The sequence below is a fragment of the Crocuta crocuta genome, unplaced genomic scaffold, assembly GCF_008692635.1.
Source record: "Crocuta crocuta isolate KB4526 unplaced genomic scaffold, BGI_CrCroc_1.0 scaffold24, whole genome shotgun sequence".
NCBI lineage: Eukaryota > Metazoa > Chordata > Mammalia > Carnivora > Hyaenidae > Crocuta > Crocuta crocuta.
Genome location: NW_027530974.1, coordinates 2,010,342 through 2,034,247, shown reverse-complemented (window position 1 = coordinate 2,034,247; position 23,906 = coordinate 2,010,342). Strand labels below are relative to the sequence as shown.

The following is a 23,906-nucleotide window of genomic DNA, read 5'->3' as shown; positions in this document are numbered from 1 at the left end:
CCGGCCCCTGCTCCCCAGCCCACCCCCTCCGCCCCCACCTCCCGCCGCCGCGCGCAGCTGCGTCTCTGAGCGCGCAACTCCGCGGCCGCCAGAGCCGACCGCTCACTGGCCTCCCCGGTCGACCCCGCCCGACGAGACCCCCACCTTCTGCCGCCGGCAGCTGTTCGCCGGGGAAACGCCCAATTTCAACTTTCGCACCCTGCAAAATACAAGCCTTGAGGCTGAGCCGGGTCACGCTGCCTGAAAGTTTGGGTTTTTGTAACTGAGTCGAGGGCTTTTTATTGTGAGACGGAGGCTCACTGAGAGGTCGGGCGTGGCTAAATGCAAACTTTTTTCTATGTCTTAGTTTTGGGAGGTCATCAGTGATGAGCATGGGATCGACCCCACGGGCAGTTACCATGGAGACAGTGATTTGCAGCTGGAGAGAATCAATGTGTACTACAATGAAGCCACTGGTAATTGCCTTACCCCCGCCCCCCACCCCGCCCTTCAGGGTTTTACTCTCCAGTCCCCAGACTAACTCCAGGAGGGTGGCCCCAGGGGAGAGACGACTCTAGGATTCAGGATTCCCACGTTTCACTGCATGATTTCAGTGGGCTTCCCGGTTCACAGCCAAAGCCTTTGAGTCGGTTGTATGTCCTTTGTTGGGGACAAGAGCAGTCCCTGCAAAAAGAAGAAAAGCCTTTCTCGTTAGAGCTCTCTGCCTGCACGTCTGAGTCCAGCTGTGTTCCCTGCAGGTAACAAATATGTACCTCGGGCCATCCTGGTGGATCTGGAGCCGGGCACCATGGACTCGGTCAGGTCTGGACCATTCGGCCAGATCTTCAGGCCGGACAACTTCGTATTTGGTGAGTGACTGGCATGGCTAACGGCATAGGAGGCTCATCTGACAGTGGACAGCTCAGGGTGGAGGGGTATGACTGCCGAAGGGAAAATACCATATGAAGAACATCCCTGTTGTGTGTGCCAGTTCAGTCGTCATGTCAGCTAAACAATTTGCCCTTCCACCCTAATAGTCAGGTATCCCTAGCCTTCTTTATTTATAATTACATGCATAACCAAATATTTTACTGTCTGGTCATTTTGGTGATAATCTGAGGTAATCTGAACACTGACTCATTAATCGACATTAAGGGGCTTAAGGTAAAAAAAAAAAAATGAGTGCAGTAACCAGTGACTTATGAAGTCTCTCCCNCAGTACCAGGACGCCACGGCCGACGAACAGGGCGAGTTCGAGGAGGAGGAGGGCGAGGATGAGGCCTGAGCTCGTGGCTCCAGCAGGTTAGGGAAAGCTGAGAAGGAAACAAAGCACGGGGGAGGGGGGCTTAGTGGTGAAAATCTCGTGGCAGTGGAAGGAAAGAAGCATGGTCTTCTCTCGGTGTGCGCGCGGCATCTCTGGTGCTCTTCACTGTTGCCTGTCATTTGGTTTCTTTTCTTTTTGTAATATTGATGACATCAATGTAACATTTGAGGTATTTCTGAACTACTGTTGTAACAGCTAAAATCACATAAACGTTTGTGTCGTAATGGTGTCCTCTCTTCTGCCTCCTTCTTCTCTTTATTGAGTTCTTTAACTGCCATTTTGAATGTAATGTTCAGAACACATTCTATTCAGTTCTTCCTCTAGCAAAGGGAGGGGGCTGGTGAAAATGAATTTACCAATGGTAAGACTGAACCAGCCACAGTCATATCTAACTGAAGATGTGACAATAATCTGAATTTGTGAATGCCTTTAAATATTTTATTAGTTGAAAGGATGCCTACTTGAAAGCAGACTAAGTGTACTTTTGTGTAGAAGTCCTACTGTGTCTTTACTTCCTTTACCAAAAAAAAATTTTTGAATAGTTAGTACCTGCAAACAGCACAAAATTCTAAAAGAGAGTGAAAAGTAAGTCTCTTCCTCCTGTGTTTCTTGCTACACTTTTCCTCCCTGGAGGGCAGCCATTCTTATCATTGTTATCTTTATTGCATCTTTGCAGAAATATTCCATATATCTCCAAACCTAGGTAGATTATTCCTTTTTTTTCTTTCTTCACACACTTTATGATAGAAACATTGTTCTGCTGGCTCTTCTTTACTGAACAGTATATCTTCAAAATCTAGAGAGCTCCCCTCATTTAAATGGATACACAATGTTGTGCCACACTTTAATCAATTCTCTACCAATGGGCATGTAGGTTGTTTGCACTTTTTTCCTATAGTATAGTGCCACGGTGAATAATTTTGTGCATATGTCATTGTGTGTATGAGAATAGCTATCCGATAAATCTCTCTGTGGGAATTGTCTGCCAAATTGTGTCATGCTCTGCCTTAGTTTGGGCCAGTCAGTTCCTCACTTGGGGAAGAGAAGTGGAGAGTAAGTTATAAACAAAGGTACAAAATTTATTTAAATACCCTTCTAGAAAGAAAAAATAAAACAGTAGAGCTATAATTTTTCTGATTTTTAAACAAATGCAAAATTGGAAAAATTATTACATTAAATCTGATCCTGTATTTCCTTCATTCTACTTGCTTCTATTCCTACATAAATTTTTTTTTTTAAGAGAAGGAGGAGGAGGAGAAGAAAAGATGAGTGGTGGATAAGGGATTTCATATTAAAGAGGCTGAGGTATACATGAGAACAGTTCCAAAGAAGAATGTGAGCAGTGTCATTCTAAATGGCACGAAAATGGCCCCCAAAATGGAAAAGAGCCACAGTTTACAAGTATATATTATGAAAACCAGACCCTAATGAATAGAGTCACAAGAGTCAAGAGTCCATGACTTCTCCTTCAATGCTCTGTATTTAACAGTGAACTGGCTGGTGCCATTCCTGCTGAGCTGATGTAAAGCTTCCAACAACCTAATTGAAGGGGAACATTGGTTTTAAATGCCCTGAACACTTGGGTCCGCTGCCAGGGCCCCCTGGATCCTTGGCTGTGCATTCCTCACAACCTGTCAGACACATGATCGGTGACTTCGGAGAAGACAAGGATCACTGCCAGGTGCTTCCTGGCATATTGTAAGTATCCTGCCTCCTTCCTACCTTTTGAGAAGGGGACAGGCAGGCACCCAGCAGGCCAGCCTGCTAGCCTGTTAGCATACCCACGTCTGCACGCTGCTGGACATTACTTCAGCATGATCTGAACAGTAGGTACCAGACTGACCAGCCAAGCAGATGCTCTGGGGCAAAGTTGTATAGTACTGAAATGCATATTTAGGGAAACAGTTCAAAAGCAAGAAAATGCAGACTAACACTTAGATTAAAAGATACTTTTTGAAACCCTTAGTTTCCTTTGTTGCATTACCCTTGTACATTGATGGAATTTGCAGTGGCAGGGCTGGTCATGGCGGTGGGGCTGGTGGGGCTGGTGGTGGTGAGTGTGTGTGTTTGTGCATTTGTATGCTTGTGTTTTCAATCTTCAACGAAGGAAATGTTCTATTGCTCCCTGATGTGCCATCAAGAGGATATACTTTTAGGCAGACACAGTATCCAAATTATAAGACCCACAGGGATGTGATGCATGATTCAAAGGTTGGGGTTAGGGAGGAAAAGCCAGAGTTATCTCGAGGTCCTCCCAAGAGTCTGAGAAGGAACAGAGACCCCATATGTGCCACATTTGCCTGCCCCTCTACATCAGCCCCAGAGATTATCTTAGCCTATGTTAGAGTTCCCATTTTGTCACAAGTGTGTTCAATTAATCAAAATTTGGACCAAAAGTAACCATAAGAAGTCATCTAGCTTACCTCTTTATTTTGGAAGGGAAGAGATCGAAGCTGAGTGACTTTTGTTTCAGGTCATTGAACTCTTCCTGTACAAATCAAATCTTGGACTCGGTTCTCATAACAGCACCTGTTATATATACGAGGCAGCATGAAGAAGGGAAAGAAATCTGGCTTCCAGAAAAAAATCCCAATGCAACTCAACCTCCCTGGATGGGTTGGGCACAGATGAAATGCTAGGGCTTTTGTCCCTAGTGAGGTCACTGTTTGACTGGTGGTGTTGAATTTCCTGGTTCTAAAACACCACACATACAATGTTGGAGTGTAATCATGGTGGTGAGAATGTTCTATCAGAAGATGGTTATTGTGAAAACGAGTAGGAAGTTAATGAGTAGGAAGTAGCACATTGGAGTGCCACCTTCTACGCATCCTTATTTTAGTTAAGATGTGACATATACTAGACAAAGCTGTTTGACGACTACTCCAATGCTGATTTCTTTCCAATGTTTAAGAGAGATTCTATTGTGTGGCCATACTTTTTTAAATGCACCTCAAAGTTGAGCTATTTACCTGAAAACTGGCCGACTCATACCTTTGTTACTTAGAAGCTTTTTTCCCCTATCTTCCCTGTTCTTCATGTTTTCCTTCAGGCATGCTTGCCAACACATACCTAGAGAAGCCTATTTGGGTGCAGTCTATTTCACTCAGAATGTTTCATAGTCATGTCTTCTTTTCCTTTTAACTGAGTTAGAATTTATAGGCCATAAAATTCACGTGCTAAAGAGTAGAAGTCAGTGAGTTCTAGTATATTCAGAGGGTTGTGAACTATTACCACTAGGTAATTGTAGAGCATTTTCATCTTCCAAAAGACAAGCCCAATGCCCATTGACAGCCCCTCCCTCTCCCATCTTCCTCCAGCCCCAGGCAACCACTGATCTTTCTGTCACTATGGATTTGCCTATTCTGGACATTTCATATAAATGGAATCATACAATGTGGGGTTTTGTGTCTGGTTTTCTTTTTTTTTTTTTTTTACTTTGCATAATGTTCCCATGTGTCAGCGCTTCATTCCTGTTTATGGATGAATATTATTTTGCTGCATAGATATGCCACATTTTGCTTATCAGTTCATCACTTGGTGGACATTTAGGTTGTTTCCACTTCTTAACTATTAAGAATAATGCTGCTAGGACTCCTGGGTGGCTCGGTTGGTTAAGGGTCCGACTTGGTTTTGACTTAGGTCATGATCTTATGGTTCATGGGTTCGAGCCCCATGTCAGGCTTCACACTGACAGTGTGAAACCTGCTTGGGATTCTCTCCCTCCCTCTCTTCCCCTCCCCTGCTTGCTTTCTCTCTCTCTTTCTCAAAATAAATACTCTTAAAATTTTTTTTAAATAGTAATGCTGCTATGAACATTCATGTATGAGTGTGTGTGTGTGTGTGTTTGCATTTCTCCCAGATATATACCTAGGAGTAGAATTGTTGGGTCATGTGTAACTCTATGCTCCTAATCATTTTGACTTCTACCTAAGGGTGTAAATGCTTTGAATCTGCCCAGAAGGCCAAGATAAAATAGAAATCAGAAGAGCCTTGGGTTTTTGTACTTGTGCACCCATATAGAGTCTTAATATTGTAGAGTTAGAGGAATGGAGGGGACTGTAGAGATCTAAGCAAGGAAGAGAAGGAAGAGGGAGGGTAAAAAGTTACCTTCTAGCTAAGTAAGCCACCTTAAAGATAATGTCAGAGTCCCCCCCGACCCCAAAGATTTCTTCTTCCACTGTATTGGCCACCCTTTTTTGCAGGGAAGGCTATACTAAGTAGGCTTTTAGATGGGCACATTATCTCCCCAAACATTTAGAGATTCTGTTAGGAAAGAAGCAGAGAATGGACACTGGATGGGAAGCTGGCAGTTTCTCCCATAATTAAAAAGTGGCCAAGAAGTGACATTAACTTAGATCTTTCAGGTCTTCTTCCAGTGCTCTCTGTAGACATTAGTTTGTAAAGTGCTTCATGCTAAAAGTGCTCATTTCCCAAAAGAGAGAGCTGAAGACTGAATGAAACATCTCTTTTCTTTTCTGTTTTTAAGTAGGCTTCACACCCAGCATGGAGCCCAGTGTGGGGCTTGAACTCATGACCCTGAGATCAAGATCTGAGCTAAGATCAAGAGTCAGATGCTTAACTGACTGGGCCACCCAGGTGCACCTGAAGGAAGATGTCTCTTCTTCAGGACTAGAAGATTTAGAAAATTGAGGGTCAAATTTCTAAATCAAAATGTTTACTTTTCAGCATTTCTAACTTGTGGTCAACTGATGACAACATACATCCGTGACTTCTACAGAAATTCCTTTCAACAAAATGTCCATAATAGTAGGTTATGCAGATCCTGAACATTTATAGGCCAAAGCAATGGGATTTTTTTTTCATGAATATATTTCACTGTGACTTGCAAACTTGATCAACTGAGAAGAAAGAACCAAAGCTACTTTGGTGAATCGGGGGGGCGGAGTGGGCACCAGGAGACACACCAGACATGAGCAGCTGTGGGGTCACATGGGTCACGTGGAAGGAATTATGGGACACACCTGCTCAGAAGGATACTGGTAGGCGTCAGTGACTAATGCAAGTCAAAGGGCTAGAGGGCCAGACCGTGCCAGGGAATCTGAGATACCCACATCCAGAAGTAGTTGGAAATCTTGGAGGTCAGCTGAGAGGGACAAGCTCTCAGAAGTTGAGAGGAAGGGTCCAGCATGAAGTAGGAAATATCATTCAAAGTTAATGCTCTGACGAGTGAACTTTGCCTAAGTGAGCCAGATCTAGAGAAGCAACTTTCCAGACCCTGCTTTCCTTTAGATCTCTACGTAGTTAGACATGATTTTTTGGACCTCATTTATAGGAAAGAGGAAGGGAATCAACATTTACCAACTGCCTACTATGTGATAGGAATGTTGCTGCAGAGACTATAGTGTAGAATGGAGACATGTCTCAATTATGTCATTGATTAACTTTGGGACCTTAACAAGCTACCCCCCCCCCAAATCCTCTTATAACATAGAATTCTTAATATTTACTTGTTCAGAGGTTTAAATGTTATTAAGGTATATATAGTGATAAGAAAGTGATCATCATCAGTATTAATCAAATGTGAACTGTTAGTTACATATTTATCTCATTTCATCCTACAGAAATTCTATATAGTTTAGGGGCTTTTGACTGTGTCCAAGATAATTTGAAAGTTTGCTCTTGAAAAGGTGAGTTTGAGAAATTATGGACTCATATAATCAAAAAATCCAAAGGCAGATCTTTCAAGTTCCGCCATGATTACATCTGGAGTCTCTAAATATGTTATCAGAACACTCTCCTTTATTATTCTCCTGCTTCGGCATTCTGTCTTGGCTTCATTCTTTGGCAGGCTTTGCCCACATAGTGGCACCTTTAGGCTCATTCCACCCTATTGGTAGAGACCCAGAGAAAAGAAGAAGGTAGACTGGTCAGGGCTGTCATGTGCCCACCCCTGAATCAGTAATGTGGGAAAGGAAAATGGACACTGATCAACTACCTGCATCATGTGTCCTTCTATGAGATGGACAAGGGAGGGCCACATGACTGACAGTCTCATCTTTTAGGAAACTGACAGTTTCTAAAAGAATTCAGACTTAGATTAAGCAACTTGTCCCCAAATCATTCAGCTCTAAGTGGAGGATCTGGATATAAACCCTAGAGATTTCTGACTCCAAAGTGCATGATATTTGCAACACAACACCCAAAAAAGTGATTATAGCCACTTAAAAAGGGATATCCAGAGTGGCAGCTGAGGACACACGCCTGATTCACAGATAAGCAAGTCTCCAGAGGCTCCATCTTGCTGACCAGCTCAAGTCTAAAGTCAAAGAACCAGACCATCTGGCAAACCTCTTGACCTCCCTTATCAGTTTCCAATATTCTGCACGAATACTTTCTTTTATTAATTTCTTCAACTAAGAATGTCACACTTCCTATTCTCCATCCTTCACCGTTGCAGATACCATCCTTCTTCCCAAGAATATCCCATTTTACCTCTATTCCCAAACTGCTCTTCAGCTCTTAGCATTATACTAAGGTTCCACTTTTTCTCAGAAAACTTTCTTTACCTGATAACCTCACGTGACACATTCTTTGCGTTTTGTAGAATAAAAGCCAGCCCTAGGAGCAGTCCTGACTCTAGTCCTAACATTTTCAACTTCAATTTTGGCTATTGTTCATTGGTTCTCTATTGCGAGCGGGGTTTTTTATTCCATTTTTATCTCCACTATTGGTTTCGTTGTGTGTATGTTTTTAGCAGTTACTCTGTTTTTTTTTTTTAATTTTAATGTTTATTTTTTGAGAGAGAGAGAGAATGAGCGGGCGGTGGGGGGTGGGGGGGGCGCAGCAGAGAGAGAGGGAGACACAGAATCCAAAGCAGGTTCCAGGTTCTGAGCTATCAGCACAGAACCCAACGTGGGGCTCGAACTCACAAACTGGGAGAGCATGACCTGAGCCAAAGTTGGCGGCTGAACCAACTGAGTCACGTGAGCACCCTTCTAGGGTTTTTAAGATAAATCTTTAACTTACCGTCAGCTACCTGCAAAACACTGCCTCATTTCACACACAGGGAGATTCTTCCAGTAGCATGCTTCCGTTTGCCCTTCTGTTTTCTGTGCTTTGTAGCCATATCTTATTTTCACATATTTGGAAACCCCACTCTACACTGTCACTGCTTCTGCTTCAAATAGTTTCATTATAAGACATTAAAAACTAAGAAAAATGTATTTATCCACATATTTACCAATTCAGGTCTCTTCATCTGTTTGGGTTGAATCACATTTTCTTCTACCTGAAAAACTTCCTTTCACATTTTTTGTATTGCAGATCTCCTGGAAAGGAATCTCTCAGCTTTTTTTGGCTGAAAAATTCTTCATTCTGCCTCATTTTTGACAGATAGTTTTGCTGGATATAGAATTTTACGTAGACAATGTGTTTTCTGCCAACACTTTAAAGATGCATCCTAGGAGCACCTGGGTGGCTCAGTCCAACTTTGGCTCAGGTAATGATCTCACGGTTCTTGAGTTCTGTGCTGAAAGCTCAGAGCCTGGAACTTCTTCGGATTCTGTGTCTCCCTCTCTCTCTGCCCCTCCCACGCTCATGCTCTGCCTCTTTCTGTCTCTCAACAATAAATAAATGTTTAAAAAAATTTTTTTTAAGTTTAAAGATGCCATTCTATTGTCTCCTGAATTGTGCTGTATGGGCAGTCACTAGTCATTATCAGCTTTGTTTCCTTGTGTATGTTTCATTATACGTAGCTGCTTTTATTAAAATGACCTTTTTTCCTTTTTAAAAAATTTGTTATTTAAGAATAGTTGACATACTTGGAATAAGCTGGATCTTTTTGAAGCTTGCTTCTAAGGTTTACTAGGGCAGACCCAGAGTACTCTCAGGTCTTGGGATAATTTAACCCCACTATTAAGGCAATGCCCAGGAGGCAACTCCATTCCAGCTCGCAGGAACACAGATCATTCCTAACCCTGTGTGAGCTCAGGGAATTGTTTGTCTACACTTTCCAGTTGTTCCTTCCCTATCTTGAGTAATTTCTAATTTTGTGTGTGTGTGTCAATTCTCAGTGCAAGACTGGAGAGGACCTCTGTGCAGATCTCCAGAGCTCTCTGGGTGAAGTTCCTCCCTCCTGGCATGCATTGCTTGTTGTCCAATGTCCTGAGAAACATTGTTTCATATGTTTTGCCCACTTTTTTAGTTATTGCAGTCAGGAAGATATAACTAACACCTATTACTCCATCCCAGCCAAAAGTAGAATTCCTCTTCATTTTCTTTTGATTAAAAAGTGTTTTCGGGGCACCTGGGTGGCTCAGTCAGTTGGGCATCTAATTCTTGATTTTGGCTCAGGTCATGATCTCACGGTTTGAACCCCTACCTGAGTTCTGCACTGACAGTGCCGGGTCTGCTTGGGATTCTCTCTCTCTCTCTCTCTTTCTTTCTCTCAATGTAAATAAATCTTAAAAATTTGTTTTCTTTCTTTCTATCTACTAATTGTCTTAGTGTCCGTCCTGTTTATTTGCTCTTGTATTCCTTCTAATTTGGACTTCATTTATAATATTTTCTTTACTTTTACCTTTTTTTTCTCAGTTCTTTCACTTAGTTACAAATATTTCTTTTCTCCAAGAATCTCATTTCAGAATTTTTCAAATTTTAACATATTTTTTCCTTTTATATATGTTACNTTTTAGCTAATTTGAATTTTGAGGTGACAGCTCTCACTAGTTTCTATCTGTTGTCTTTCTGGCATACTTTCATCATTTGTAAAGAAATTATTCTGCTCCTAATTCTTCTTGATTTTATTAATAATTTTGTATGGATATGATCATGATCCTTTTCTGTTGCCCATTAAGTGAAATGAGTTTTATTGTTAAGGAGTAAGAAAAAGGCCAGGATACTTTTAAGGGGTGCATGGCTCCATAGCTCCCCCTTCTGTTGGCTTCAGAAACCACCCACTTTAGATAACTGCTTNAAAACATGGAAAGAGCCTAAGTGTCCATCAACAGACGAATGGATCAAGAAGATGTGGTTTATCTACTGGGATCTTCTTTTTCCTTCCCAGCTATTAATCCTGTCCTCTGTATCATGGACTCTCTTTCCAGCAGGTTTTACTCACTGTCAGACTTGTTCTGAAAAGCGATTTTGATTTTTTAGTTTGAGCATTCATTTAGTTGAGCTTCTTGGTCTGTTTTTGATGGGAGGGGCTTGATGGGGAAGGATGGTCAAGGGAGATTCCAACCTATGGTCCCACCTCCATTATCTTACAAATCTCCCAGAATCCAGTCATTTCTAAAGTCTTGTGGTTCCAACTGTCATGCTTCTATTTCATTGCTCATTTACTTCAACAAATATTTATTGGGTACCCACTGTGCGCATGATATTGTGCTAAAAATTACAAACAGAAATAAACATACTCTAGTCTCCAAAGCTAGTCTGCGAGGCAAATATAAGCACAATTAAGTACAGCCAGGCTGCAGTTAAATGCTGTGAAGGTGCCATGGAGACACAGAGATGACAGCAACTAATTCGTATTGGTTTGAAGCCAGGGCAATTTTCATAAAGAAGCAACATTTACATTCCCCCAAACTAGAAGCTCTAATGCGATCCGCATAATAATAGGAATCAGTATTCTTGTCGGAGGTGGACTGGTTTAAACAGTAGCTCTTGAAACAGCCAAGCTATGTTATTAAAGAAAATGCAGCGAGATAATGAGCACTGTCTCCTGTACAGAGCTGCTTACTTCTTGTCACCCTCAGCCTGGCCTCCTTTTCCTTTTCTTGTTTTATTTGCTAGCAATGCTGACAGGTCTCTGGGAGGAAGACAGTATGGCTGCTGCGTGGTGTAGATTCTATCTCTTTCTCTTCGTGGGAGGCACACCAGATTATAGCCTGCCGTTGTTCTGCTGGAAGAGGGGACCTGTACTGAGCATTCCCGCCTCCTTGACCTGTGGTGCTCACCCCTGGCCCTGCACCTCCCCATCACCTGGGTAGGCTCAAAGGCTGGCTCCTTGGCTGGCATTTCACACAATCAAGCCCCTTTGTTTGGGTATTCTCATAGAACCAATGGGTTGATGTGTGTGCTGGCACAGGAGGAGGGCACACTGCCATCTTCCCAGCTTTTACCCAGAGCAGTCTTTGTGGGCAGATCTTCATTATACAGCACCAGTGTGTGTGTCTCGCTTCTATTCATAAGAATGAGTTTGTTTTTTTTTTGAGTGTTGAATCCTGAGCTCAATTATGCAAGGCTTCAAGTAGAATTTTTTTTAAAAAACCATAGAAGATGTGGTTATTTTCTGCAGTGTTTCCTCAGTCTGTGATGCTATTGCTTCTTACAGAACCAGAAGCTCAGAAGCGGGAGGAGGTCAGGCAGGAGGTGGGAGAAAGGAGGATGTGAGCTAAAGAAAGCCTTCTCTATATGAACCCCAATAATGACCTTCCATAAAGGGGAGCCTGTTAAAGAGAAACGCAGCTCGAAGCTGTTGACTGAAAGAGGAGGAAGAGCCAAAGAATTCATAGGAGAGGAGGAGTTAGCAGCCTTCCCAGCTGCGCCACATCCCGGCCTTTCTGGGTGCCCTGCCATTCCCAGGCCAGCTGCTATACCCAGGCCTTCAGGCAGGTCACTGCAAGATCACCACTGCCCTGCAATCTAGGGGTGCATAGACACCCCCAATTCCTCACCAAGCGGGGAGCTCTTTTAAAAAATTTTTCCTTATTTTAAAAAGGTTTTTTTTTTTTTTTAGTTTGTTTATTTAGAGAGAGACAGAGAATGTGAGTGGGGGAGGGGCAGAGAGAGAGGGAGAAAAAGAGAATCGCAAGCAGACTCTGCACTGTGAGTACGGAGGCTGATGTAAGGCTCAAACTCACAAATTTGGGATCATGACCTGAGCTGAAATCAAAAGCCATATGCTTAACCAACTGAGCCACCCAGGCACCCCTGCAAGATAGTTCCATAGGATGAGTTAGAAACTTCATTGAAGATATTAGAAACTCTAAAGCTTGGAAGCAAAGGACTTCTAAGCTGCAAGATTCTTGTCTGAACTCAGCTGTCTGGCAGATTGGCTCTGCGGGCACTGTCCACCTGCTCCCCTACCCCATCTTCCTTACTTCCACCCTGTCTGAGCTGGGCACCGAGCAGAGAGACTGGGTCACCTGGGCCACAGTGCACCTGGGATGGAGCCCTCTGTCCCCCTACGTGCTGGCTTCCCGCCTTCTCTCACTTCTGGGCGTGGCCTGAGGTGGGGCCTCTGGCCTCAGACTACCCGCGGTTTCTGTCCTATCCTTTCCATTATCCCTTAGCCACTGGTGACAGTCTATATTTGAAGTCTGGGGCTTCAAATCTTCTTGAACAAATCCTTCAGCTCCATGACCTTGGCCTGGTATTCTGCCCCCACCTTTGCTCCATTTCTCCTGCCTTCCACACACACAGCTGAATGATTGTTCACGACAACCACATCTTTCAGTAAGATCTGTCTATTTGCCCCAGAGACATGGGCTTGAGTTTGGGACTGATTATGCTTCAGTTATGGGGACTTGGTAGGGGCACCTTGGCTCCTGAGAACACATCTACCCCGCAGTGAGATGGATAGCCAGATTCTTCATGTGTCCTGGTTTTAACTCATTTTTAAGCCATTCACTAAGTCCTGAGTTCCTTCTGAGTGCTTTCTCTAGCTTTTAGCTCATATGTCCAACAATAAGTGAGCAAAGCTCTTTTGCTAAAGGTTCTGCCCAATAGAGCATCAAGCAGCTCTGCTACTGTCGCCCAAATGATAATCAAGCATCGTTCTGATTATAAGCTGTGTGACTTGGACAAATTACTTAACCTCTCTGGGTTTTAGTTTCTGCATCGGTAAACTAGGAATGGTCATTATGGCTGTTCTATAAAGTAACATACAAATGCGGTACCTGGAACAGTGCATTTGTGTACCTACAACAGTTCCTAGAACAGTGGTAAAATAGCAGTGTTTTTGTTTTGTTTTGCCTTTTTTAAAATGTTCACTTATTTGAGAGAGACTGAGAGAGCGTGTGAGTGGGGGAGGAGCACAGAGAGAGGGAGAAAAAGAATCCCAAGCAAACCGTGAAATCATGACCTGAGCGGAGATAAAGAGTCAAACGCTTAACTGACTGAGCCACCCAGGTGACCCAATGTTTGCTATTATCACTGATTGTGGTCAGGACTATGGATGGCATTAAAGACAGTGCACAAGAACTCTCATCTCTTTAACAGAGTGCCCTCCCAGGCAAGCTTCCTGCCTGTCTGTCCTCAGGAGGCATGGCTGGTGCTCAAAGTCAGACAGCAGAGGTATGGTGACACCACACACACACACACACACACACATACACACATAGTAGCTGAATGAGGAGAGGGCGTGGACACACAAGCCTCACTGTGGGCACTCCCAAAGTGCAAGGTTGACCTCTTTGGCTCAGGCCCACCAGCAGGATGCACTAGTGTCAGGGGCTTAGTACTGCCAGGAAGCTCTGTGGCCACTGTCAAGATCAGAAGTGGTGTGATGAACAGCATAAGCGAGCCCATTTGGGCACAACCCCGAAGGCCAACCAATTTGGAGGTGCTTCTTCTGCAAAAGGACTTGTGTTGGAAAAAGTAGGGGTTGTACCCAACGATGTACCCAACGATGGTTGCTTGAATTTTATTAAGGCAAATGATGGAAGTTCTGGTTGCTAGATTTGGTCACAAAAGTCATGCTGTCAGTGACATTCCTGGAGACATTAACAAAGTAGCCAATGTCTCTCTTTTGGCCTTATAAAAGGCAAGAAAGAAAGACCAAGATCTTAAGTTTGATAGTACCCATAGATACTTGTTAGGTCCTACTTGGAGCCTCAGGAGAGGAGAAGTGGAAAAGTGGGGATTTCTAGCTCTTCTCTCTCCTGGATCCTCCCGATGACTCCTCCTATAGGGCATATCTTCCACACCCAGACTGGCACCTCAGACTTTAAACTGCCTACTCCTCACCTGGGGCACTCGGTAAAATGCAGATTCTGACTCAGTTGGGGATTGGGCTGGCCGCCCTACATTTCTAACAGCACGCAGTGGATGCTGCTGCCGCCAGACCATCCTGTGAGTAGCAGTGCTCTAGAATGTTGTCAGTAGGGTTTTGACACATTCTAACTCTGGAACTCCCAGAGATAACCATTCTCTGACAACATTAGCATATTAAAAACAAAATGAAACAAAGCTGCACCTGGTTGTGCCTGTAACATGGTGTCACATTCCCCTCCCCCACCCCCACCCGTCTGGAGAGTTTCATCATCTACTTTTTTTTGCTGCAAACCCACCAAGCCTCTCAAAAAGGAAACTTTTCTTTTCTTTCTTCACTAATCTTTCATTCATCAGGTATTACTGAGCACCTACCATGTCAGAGGCACTATGTAACACAGAAAAATACCAACCCATGCCTTGGACTGTGGCAGGAGTAATCATTGGAAATGAAACCTAACCCTGTTTTTTCTCTTCTTACAATTTTTTTCCACACAATATAAAGTGCAAGCCCCCTAATGTGGCACTTCTGGTACCTGATGAAGGTAGACTTACCCTCTCACGGACAGCTTACCCTATGTCGAGCCCTGCCGAGTACAATACGCCTGTCCCCACCATCTTCTGCTGAGCAGTTCTGACCTTTGGCACCTGCTCCCTCTTCCTATAGACATTCATTGCTCACTCATCCATTTCCAGATGTGGCTCCTTTCTCCTAACCCTTCCGGGGAGGTTTTTTTTTTTTCCTGAACACTCAGGTGGATTTCCTGCACTCCCTTGGTTCTGACAATTTTACATTGAAACTCTGCCTCTCTCTCTGCTAAACTTGAAGTTTCTTAAGTGTAAAGAATGGTCTCAATCACTTCCCCATCAGCCACTTTTTGCTGAGCTGCATTTTGTTCTACTATGCCCCCTGGTAGGAACTCTTGCCTGGAAGTTTTCCCATCTGAGATGCCCATGGACCTCAACCTGACTCCAAGTCATTAGTTTTGGCCTCACAGCAGCTGGCAAAGGGCTGGGCTACAGACTGCTGAGGAATGAAAAATGTTCCAGGGTGAACGTGCGTCATCCGTGCTATGTGACATTTTACAGCCCAGCTGTCAGGCCAGAATCAATAAAAACCCTGTCAGTGCAGGGTGAGGAGAATATGAAGTAGGCAAGCAAAGGACAGGAGGGTTTGGTGCTGATGTCTACTACCAAGCATGTTACCACTTAGAGCGAGAGCGAGTCAGGAATTTTAAATCTGTTCCTGCCCTGGAAATGTCTTAACTTTGGATACAGTGCAATGGAAAAGGAATCCAAATGCTCTGTGCCTTCTAAAACTAGTTCTAGCCTGCTTCACCTAATGCTTGACATGGCTAATCTTTCCTAATTTGACAGTTTTGTAACCATTTCACTATACATCATCAAATTGCTAAAAATTCATTCTTTTTTATGAGAAAAGGGTTTTGGAAAACTAATTTTCTTTCTGCTCTTTTAAAATCACAATTCCTATTCAACTCCCCCCCTCCCCCACGCACTGCCCAACAACAGTAGAAAACAAAGACTTCTATTTCCTTATTTAGGCATATTATCCACTTTTATTGTAGAAAAACATATACACATAAGTAAAAAGATCATTTCACTTGGTCTCACCATTCATAGGTAACCAGTTCATACCTAGTATATGTCTTTCCAGATTTCTTTCTTTTTTAAAAAATGTTTTTTAATGTTTTTAATTTTATTTTTGAAGGTGAGACAGACCATGAGTGGGGGAGGGGCAAAGGGAGAGGGAGACACAGAATCCGAAGCAGGCTCTAGGCTCTGAGCTGTGAGCACAGAGGCCAACGTGGGGCTCAAACCCACAAACTGTGAGATCATGACCTGAGCTGAAGTCAGACACTTAACTGACTGAGCCACCCAGGCACCCCTTTCCAGATTTATTTCTGTGCATGTACACAGGTACAAATATTTTTATGAAAATATGGTCAAACCGTGAATACTATTCGTAACGGAGTCTTGGTATGGATCCGTTTAGATCCAGATCTTACTTGGTGTCCGTGTAGGTCTGTACCGTTAAGACTGCATAGCCTTGCACTGCATGGGTGTACCAAAATTTATTTAATTCCCTGTCACTTGACATTTTTGTTGGACATTGTCAGCAATGCCTAAAATAACATTTTTGTACTTGTGTTTCTGGTATAATTATTTCCTTAGGATAAAGTCCAAGACACAGAACTGCAAGGTCTAAGAGATTAGCAGCATTTTTAAGGCTTTACAATGATATCTTTAAGGTGTATCTGTTACATCTTGCTTCACACAAATTCTTCTGTGTAGCCAGAGCCCAGCCTACAGCTTTGAGCACCAGTGAGGCCAGCGGGGCGGCCCAGTCAGCACTCATGCCCCATATGTCTGCCTTAAGGTAACTGAGCTGCTGAGCGTGGCCTGGAATTCAGATACTCCCTTGGTACTACAGAGGCAATCTAAAATATCTTTTTCTTGAGGGACATTTTCACCAGGAATCCAGATCGGGACAACACTTCCGCTAATCTCCGAGAGTCTTGTCCTGATTCAAAAGCTATGCTAGGCTTAAACTTCTGGAAAATTTTATCTTCCCTGGATTTATGTTTTGCTGTGGAATCCAATTCTTTCTCAAGCGCTTCACCCACGCTTCCTGTGATCTCTGCAACATCATCCTTTCGCACAACTTCAGGTGTAATGCCATCTTCTATTTCTATTACAATTTTAGATCTTGGAAAAAGGAAGTGGGAGTCTGGAACTCAACTATTCAAATGATCCGTGTAGAGCCTGCTTATGTCTCCGTCTCTGGTCTAGAGTTGGATGCTACCTACTGCAGAAATGTGCTTTGGGATATCTGGAGCGGGTTTGGGGGCCCAGATAGCCGCAGGCCCTGAAGAGGGGACCACCAGNAGCGGGAAAGGATCCTCAGAAGGTGGCTCATAGGAGTAAAACATTTTCCTGGCCAGCTGGTTCCTAAAAACTCACGGCCTGCTTAGCCCAGTGGCTCTGGGTCGCAGAAGAGGAAGAGGCCTCGGTGGAAGGCATCCTGGGGTGGCCAGGCAGCGACACATAGACACGTGCACTGCAGCACAAAGCGCTCCTCAGCGGTGCACAGCGCACAGGCCGACTGCTGCCCGGTGCCCCGCCTGCCCTGCGGGCTGTGAGCCCACCTCCCGCAGAAGGGCTCCTAGACAGTCTCCCAGCCCAGCGCATCCTCCCTTGCTCCGCCTCCCGCTTAAATCCTTCAATGTATTCATAAAAGCTGTTTTTAAATCCTTGTCTGATACTGACATTTAAAAAATCTGTCATTTCTGGCTCTTTCTGTTGCTTGATCTCCCCACCCCCGAATTATGGGTCACATTTTCCTACTTCTTTTCATATCTACTATCTTTTGATTGAATTTAGGACATTGCAAATGTCTCATTTTCGAGAATTTGGATTTTGCTGTCATCTTTGAAAGAGTGTTGGGCTTCCTTCTTGCAGGTAGTTCACTAACTTGCAAATCAGCAGGATCTTTCCCAGGCTTGGTTCTAAGCTCCCTTGGGTGAATCTAGGATAGCCTTTACCTTAATGCCACTTAAGTTCTGTTCCTCATGTGTGACCTTTCTGGGATTTCTACGGAATATCCTGGGTGTTCATTGAAATATCTCCATGTGGCTGGTCAGAACTCAAATGTCTCTAGTGCCATGCAAGCTATAATTACCAAATAGTTGCTTTTTTCTCTGGTAGTTGTTTTTTGCTTGGCCTTGTAGAACCTCCCCTGTTTATCACAGAGCTAGCCTTCAGCCAGAACCTTCAAAGGGGCCGTGCAGATTTATGGAGCTATTTCCTTGCGTTGCTTTGCAACCTCAACCTCCCTCAGCGTTCCAAACATCTGTGTCTTCTCAGCTCAGCAAGAATCTGTGCTCTGCTTGGATTCCTTCTCTCTGTACTATGGTTTAGAAGGTTCTTCAGGCAGAAAGCGCAAGTGGATTGTACAGTTCACCTCATTTGTTTCTCTTTTTTCTAAAGGTGTGTCTATTTTCTGACGCAAAGAGTGGTTTCTTAGATCCTGTCCAGTGCTCTACTTGTTTATGGCACAAGAATTAGTCTGGGATCAATTTACTTCCTATATACTCTTTTTAATGAGGCTTTAGGGGAGGGGGACGGTTATTACGTGATTTAAAAACAAAACAGATAATACACTGGTTCTAAGGGAGGATTTCCTCACTCTTAGAAAATAATTGGGCAAAAATAAATAGTACCTTTTCTGCCTCTGAAGACATGTGATGCCACAAAGGTTTGCAGCAGCACCCATGAGGCAAGCTGATCTAAGGGGAAGACCAACAGGATGTTGAGAATAACAGTTCTAGAAAATACCTACGTCTGTGGTAACATCACTGAGATGACTGACCCTGAACCTGTCCCAGCTTTAAACTAGCTATTTTCAAACACTTCCGTCTCAGGACCTGTTTACAATCTTAACAGTTATTGAAGATCCCAGGCACCTGGGTGGCTCCCTGGGTTAAGTATCCAGCTTTGGCTCAGGTCATGAGTTTGAGTCCCGTGTCAAGCTCTCCATTGGCAGCACAGAGCTTTCTTTGGATTCTGTCTCCCTCTTTCTCTCTCTGTCCCTTCCTGGCTTGTGTACTCTCTCTCTCTCAAAAATAAGTAAATAGGGGCTCTTGGGTGGCTCAGTGGGTTGAGTGTCCAACTTCTCTGGTCATGATCTCGCAGTCTGTGAGTTCGAGCCCTGGATGGGACTCTGTGCTGACAGCTAAGAACCTGGAGCCTGCTTTGGATTCTGTGTCCCCCTCTCTCTCTCCGTTCCTCCTCAACTTGTGTTCTCGCTCTGNCAGAGAGAGGGAGACACAGAATCTGAAGCAGGCTCCAGGCTCTGAGCTGTCAGCACGGAGCCCAACCTGGAGCTCATACCCACAAACCACAAGATCATGACCTGAGCTGAAGTCGGAGAATTAACCGACTGAGCCACCCAGGCGCCCCAAGACAGTTGGATTTTCATAACTGCTTTGAATTCATTTTGCTCTTAGCAGTTGTTTTGGCTGAAAAACAAACAAACAGATCTGGCCTCATTCACGTATATAGTGGAGAAAGGCAGGAATGTTTTTATTTGTGTTCAGTTAATTGTGGATATTCTTTGGTAGACACCAAAAACTTAACAAGTTGCAGTTATTCACAGGTTATTTATAAAGTGGACTCTGAAAGGATCTTCAAAAATACTTATATTCTGGGGTGCCTGGGTGGCTCAGTTGGTTGAGTGTCCGACTTCAGCTCAGGTCATGATCTCACGGTTCGTGGGTTCGAGCCCCGCGTCGGGCTCTGTGCTAACAGCTAGCTCAGAGCCTGGAGCCTGTTTCAGATTCTGTATCGCCCTCTCTCTCTCTGACCCTCCCCTGCTCATGCTCTCTCTCTCTCTCTCTCTCAGAAATAAATAAAACATTAAAAATTTAAAAAAAATACTTATATTCTATTACAGGGCTCAGGACATTTTTTTCTGTAAAGGGTCAGAGAGTAAATATTTTCCACTCTGCAGGCCTTGAAGTTTCCATTACAGCTGCTGAAGTTGGCCAATGTAGCTTAACAACAGCCATTGATGATATGTGAACACATGAGTATGGTTGTGTTCCAATAAAACTTTATTTACAGAAACTTTTTTGAAATAGACTTTTTGTAAACAACTGCTGACTTCCACTTTATTACAGATTAAACTCTGTAATATTAGCTTGCACTTGGAATGAATGTTTTTGATCATGCCGAGGGCCTGAAAGGGTTTTAGGGACCTCCAGGAGTCACTAGACCACACTTTGAGAAATACTTCTGTAATATTTTTGTTATAGGGGATAATACATTTCTTATTGTTAAAGACATTTTCAGTTGGATCTTCTGTTCCTTGCAGCCCAAAGCATCCTGGTTGATAAATTCCTAGGTGGTCTCTCAAGCCAGAAAACTGCACACCGGTTTCTAGTTTGGATTGTGGGAAATGGCAAATCAAACCCAACCACATTCCCTCCCACCAGTTTGATTTGCCAGCAGTAGAATGGAAATAGCGAGTTGCATGTCCAGACTGAGAGGTCCTGAGGCAGCCCCTGGGAGCCTCACGGGGCCCCAGAACATTGCAAGAGAACTTCAGAAAGTTTCATGTTTTCACTGGGAAGAACGGAGGTAGCCAAAGAATCCTCAATATCTAAACAAGGGGTATATTAGTCAGAATTCTCCAGAGAAACAGAACCAGTAGGCTATATATAAAGATATTTATTATAAGAAATTGGCTCACATGCTTATGGAGACTGAGAAGTTCTGTGGTCTGGTTTCTGCAACCTGAATATTCAGGTATAGTTCTAGGCTGAGTCCAAAGGCCTGAGAATCCAGAGAACTATTAGTGAAGTTCAAGTCTGAGAGCAGAAGGTGGATGTCCCTGCCCAAACAGTCTGGCAGAGAGTAAATTCTCCCATCCTCCATCTCTTTATTTTAATTCAGGCCTCCAGTGGATTGGATAATGCCTGCCCACACTGGGAAGAGCAATCTGTTCTACTCAGTCTACTGATTCTAATGCTAATCTCATGCAGAATCACCCTCACAGAAATGATGTTTAGCCAAATATCTGGGCACCCCATGGTCCAGTCAAGATGACACATAAAAGTAGCCATCACAATGGTGCTAGGCGGGATAAGTCAGCATGAACTTTAGAATGTCAGATTACAGGGGAACGCGGGTATCTGAACATGTGTGAGCATGGATGGGGGACAGTGAAGAGGACACCCCACTCTGGTAAGGCCCCTGTGCCAGCATCACATATCTCCTACTGCTTAGAACCAACCTCAGGGAGCAGGGGGAGAGGGTAAAAACCCAGAGTTGACTGAGGGTCTCCTGAGTTGACAAGTATTAATCTACATTGACTACATTGATGCTGTCATTTCTGCCAAACAGAATAGGGGCTTTTGATATAGAAATTAAGATCAAATTTTTCATTTGCCTGTGTTTTTGTACTACACATTCATATTTTCTAACAATAGACATAATCAGATTCAAGATTTTGCCAACCTAATAAAGATACATATCTCACTATCAATTTATTTCTGTTTTTAAAGTTTATTTATTTATTTTGAGAGAGTGTGTGTGTGCAGGAGGGGCAGAGAGAGAGAGACTCTGTCAGTGCAGAGCCTGATGCAGGGCTCGAACTCACAAACCATGAGCATCAAGAGTCAGATACTTAACCCACTGAGCCACCCAGATTTATATTTCTTAATTATCAGTAAGGAAAAGTATCATTCCAATGTTATTGGGGACATTATTTTTGAATCCACCACAGTGCTTTTGAATTCAGTGCAGTTAACGTTACAGTTTAGGATCTGCAGACAAACCTATGTGCACAGAAATCTGTACTGCTACTTTTATTATTATTATATTTTTTTTTGAGAGAGAGTGAGAGAGAGACAGAGAGAGAGAGACAGAGAGAATGAGGGAGGGGTAGAGGGTGAGGGAGACGGAGAGAGATAATTCCAAGCAGGCTCCATGCTCAGCACAGAGCCCAACGCTGGGTTCCATCCCATGCCTCTGGGATCATGACCTGTGCAGATGTTCAGCTGACTGAGCCACCCAGGTGCTCCTATTTTTATCTTCAAAGTGAGTGGACTTGACAGTTGTCAAGGACTAAATAGACCACTTAAGAGACATATCCTTCCATTTCAAGTTGACCTTGTGCCCTTTATGTATGTTGATACTGTTTATCATGGAAGTTCCATTTTGTCTTCATAGATACTCTTCCCTGCTATGCCTTCTAATCACCTCTGTTGACTGGCTTCTGGAAACAAGGCTAGGCCATTAGGCTCTCTGTGATTCAGGATTTTGTTACTTCTCAAATCTCTCTTCTCTTTCCTAATATTCTAATAAAAATAATCATGTACTTCTTTGAATCTACATTCCTCATGACAGGCAAGTAATTTTCCATGTTGTGCAATTTTCTTATATATATTAAACATCTTCTGTTTGCTTTCCTGCAGGGGTCATACCCATGTATAAGTTACTCTGATTAAAAACAAAATGGGGGCGCCTAGGTGGCTCAGTCAGATAAGCGTCTGACTCTTAATTTTGGGCCAGGTCATGATCTCACGGTTTTGTGAGTTTGAGCCTCATGTCCGGCTCTGCACTGACACTGCAGACCCTGCTTGAGATTCTCACTCTGTCTGCCTCTCCCTTGCTTGTATTCTCTCTTTCTCAAAAATAAATAATAAATAAAACAAGTTTTTAAAAAATGGTACACAGGATAAAGAAGATTCCCTGAAATCCCGCTGCTCTAACATAGCAGTCAGTTGCTTTTTTAAATATTAGCTTTAATCATCGTTTGACTATACAGATATTTTACATGTTTATCATGCTGTGTCATTAAGCATTGGACATCATTCTGCTATATTTAGCCTGCAAACATGATAAAACATAAGAACAATGGTATTATGAATTTTCACAGTCCTTGGCTGTTGTGAAAATAAAATATCATCACATTTCTTTATTCTACTTTTTAAATTAACTTATTTATTTACTCATTTAGTCATTTATTCAAGTAATATAGGGGTGCTTAGGTGGCTCAGTTGGTTAAGCATCCAACTTCTGCTCAGGTTTATGGGTTTAAGCCCCGAGGAGCCTGGAGCCTGTTTTGGATTCTGTGTCTCCCTCCCTCTCTGCTCATCCCCTGCTCATGCTCTCTTTCTCTCAAAATAATAGTAAATAAACATTAAAAAATATTTATGGTGCTAGGCAGTGGGAGTACAAATATAAATAAGAGAGACACTGTTCCTGGCCTTAAGGATATTACAGTCTAGGAAGAGAGATAGATATCATCATGTGATTTTCATGCATTTACCCATTTGGGGCATGCACTCATGTTATATTTGCACAAGCATCAAAATAAGAATGCCCATTTTTTAAAATGATCTTGCTAATTATGAACAAGTGGCCTGATGTGTGGCAGCTCTGTGTGTTTTGGTTGATCAAGTTATTTCCTCAGGGCTATAAAAGCAGAACCATGGCAGGGATCTGGAAGACTTGCCGTCCACTTTTGTGGTTTAATCTCCAGACAGCACTCCCTTCTACTTCCTGCCACAGGATGGGTAGTCAGATAAAATGTTCTTCTGAATGAGACAAACAATTAAGCATTGAAAATGTGAGAACAAAAAAACACCAGATATAAATAGAACCCACCAGCCTGCTTTATGAAACACATGTTTTAACTGGTGGACTTAAGGCAATAGTTTTACCTTATTCTATCCATTCTGGACTACTCAGCATCTATAAGGAGGAAGTCAGCAAAACATTAACTAATGGCACCACCTGGTATAAAAAAAAATTGTTTTATGTTTCAGGCCTAGAACTAATTATTAACTCTTTTTAAAAAACTTTTAAAATTTTTATGTAAGAAATATCCCTTAAAACTACTAAGTTAAAAAGATAGTACAGTCAACTCTTGTATCCCCTTCCTGTAATTTCAACAGTTATTCATGTTTTGCCCATTTTCTGGCATTTGCTTGTGTATAAATATACATTTATATATGCATTTTTTTCTGGATTATTTGAAAGTAGGTTATAGACATCATAACATTGACCCCTAAAAGTTTCAGTAGAGCCCTCCTAAGGACAAAGACGTTCTCTCACATAA

General features: G+C 43.0%; 1 protein-coding gene and 2 pseudogenes across 1 annotated transcript in view; 2 read left to right on the top strand and 1 right to left on the bottom strand.

The window, feature by feature from the left end:
• The window catches only part of TUBB2A (tubulin beta 2A class IIa), a 52,532-nt gene that overhangs the window by 653 nt on the left and 27,973 nt on the right, over positions 1 to 23,906 (top strand). Inside the window, exons 2-3 of the mRNA XM_077770030.1 lie at positions 347 to 455; positions 738 to 848. Of these exons, the coding sequence (XP_077626156.1) occupies positions 347 to 455; positions 738 to 848 (220 nt within the window). The remainder of the gene's footprint in view (positions 1 to 346; positions 456 to 737; positions 849 to 23,906) is intronic.
• On the top strand, positions 13,706 to 14,059 carry LOC144236395 (small ribosomal subunit protein uS12 pseudogene; annotated as a pseudogene).
• LOC144236322 (programmed cell death protein 2 pseudogene) lies at positions 16,526 to 17,470 on the bottom strand (annotated as a pseudogene).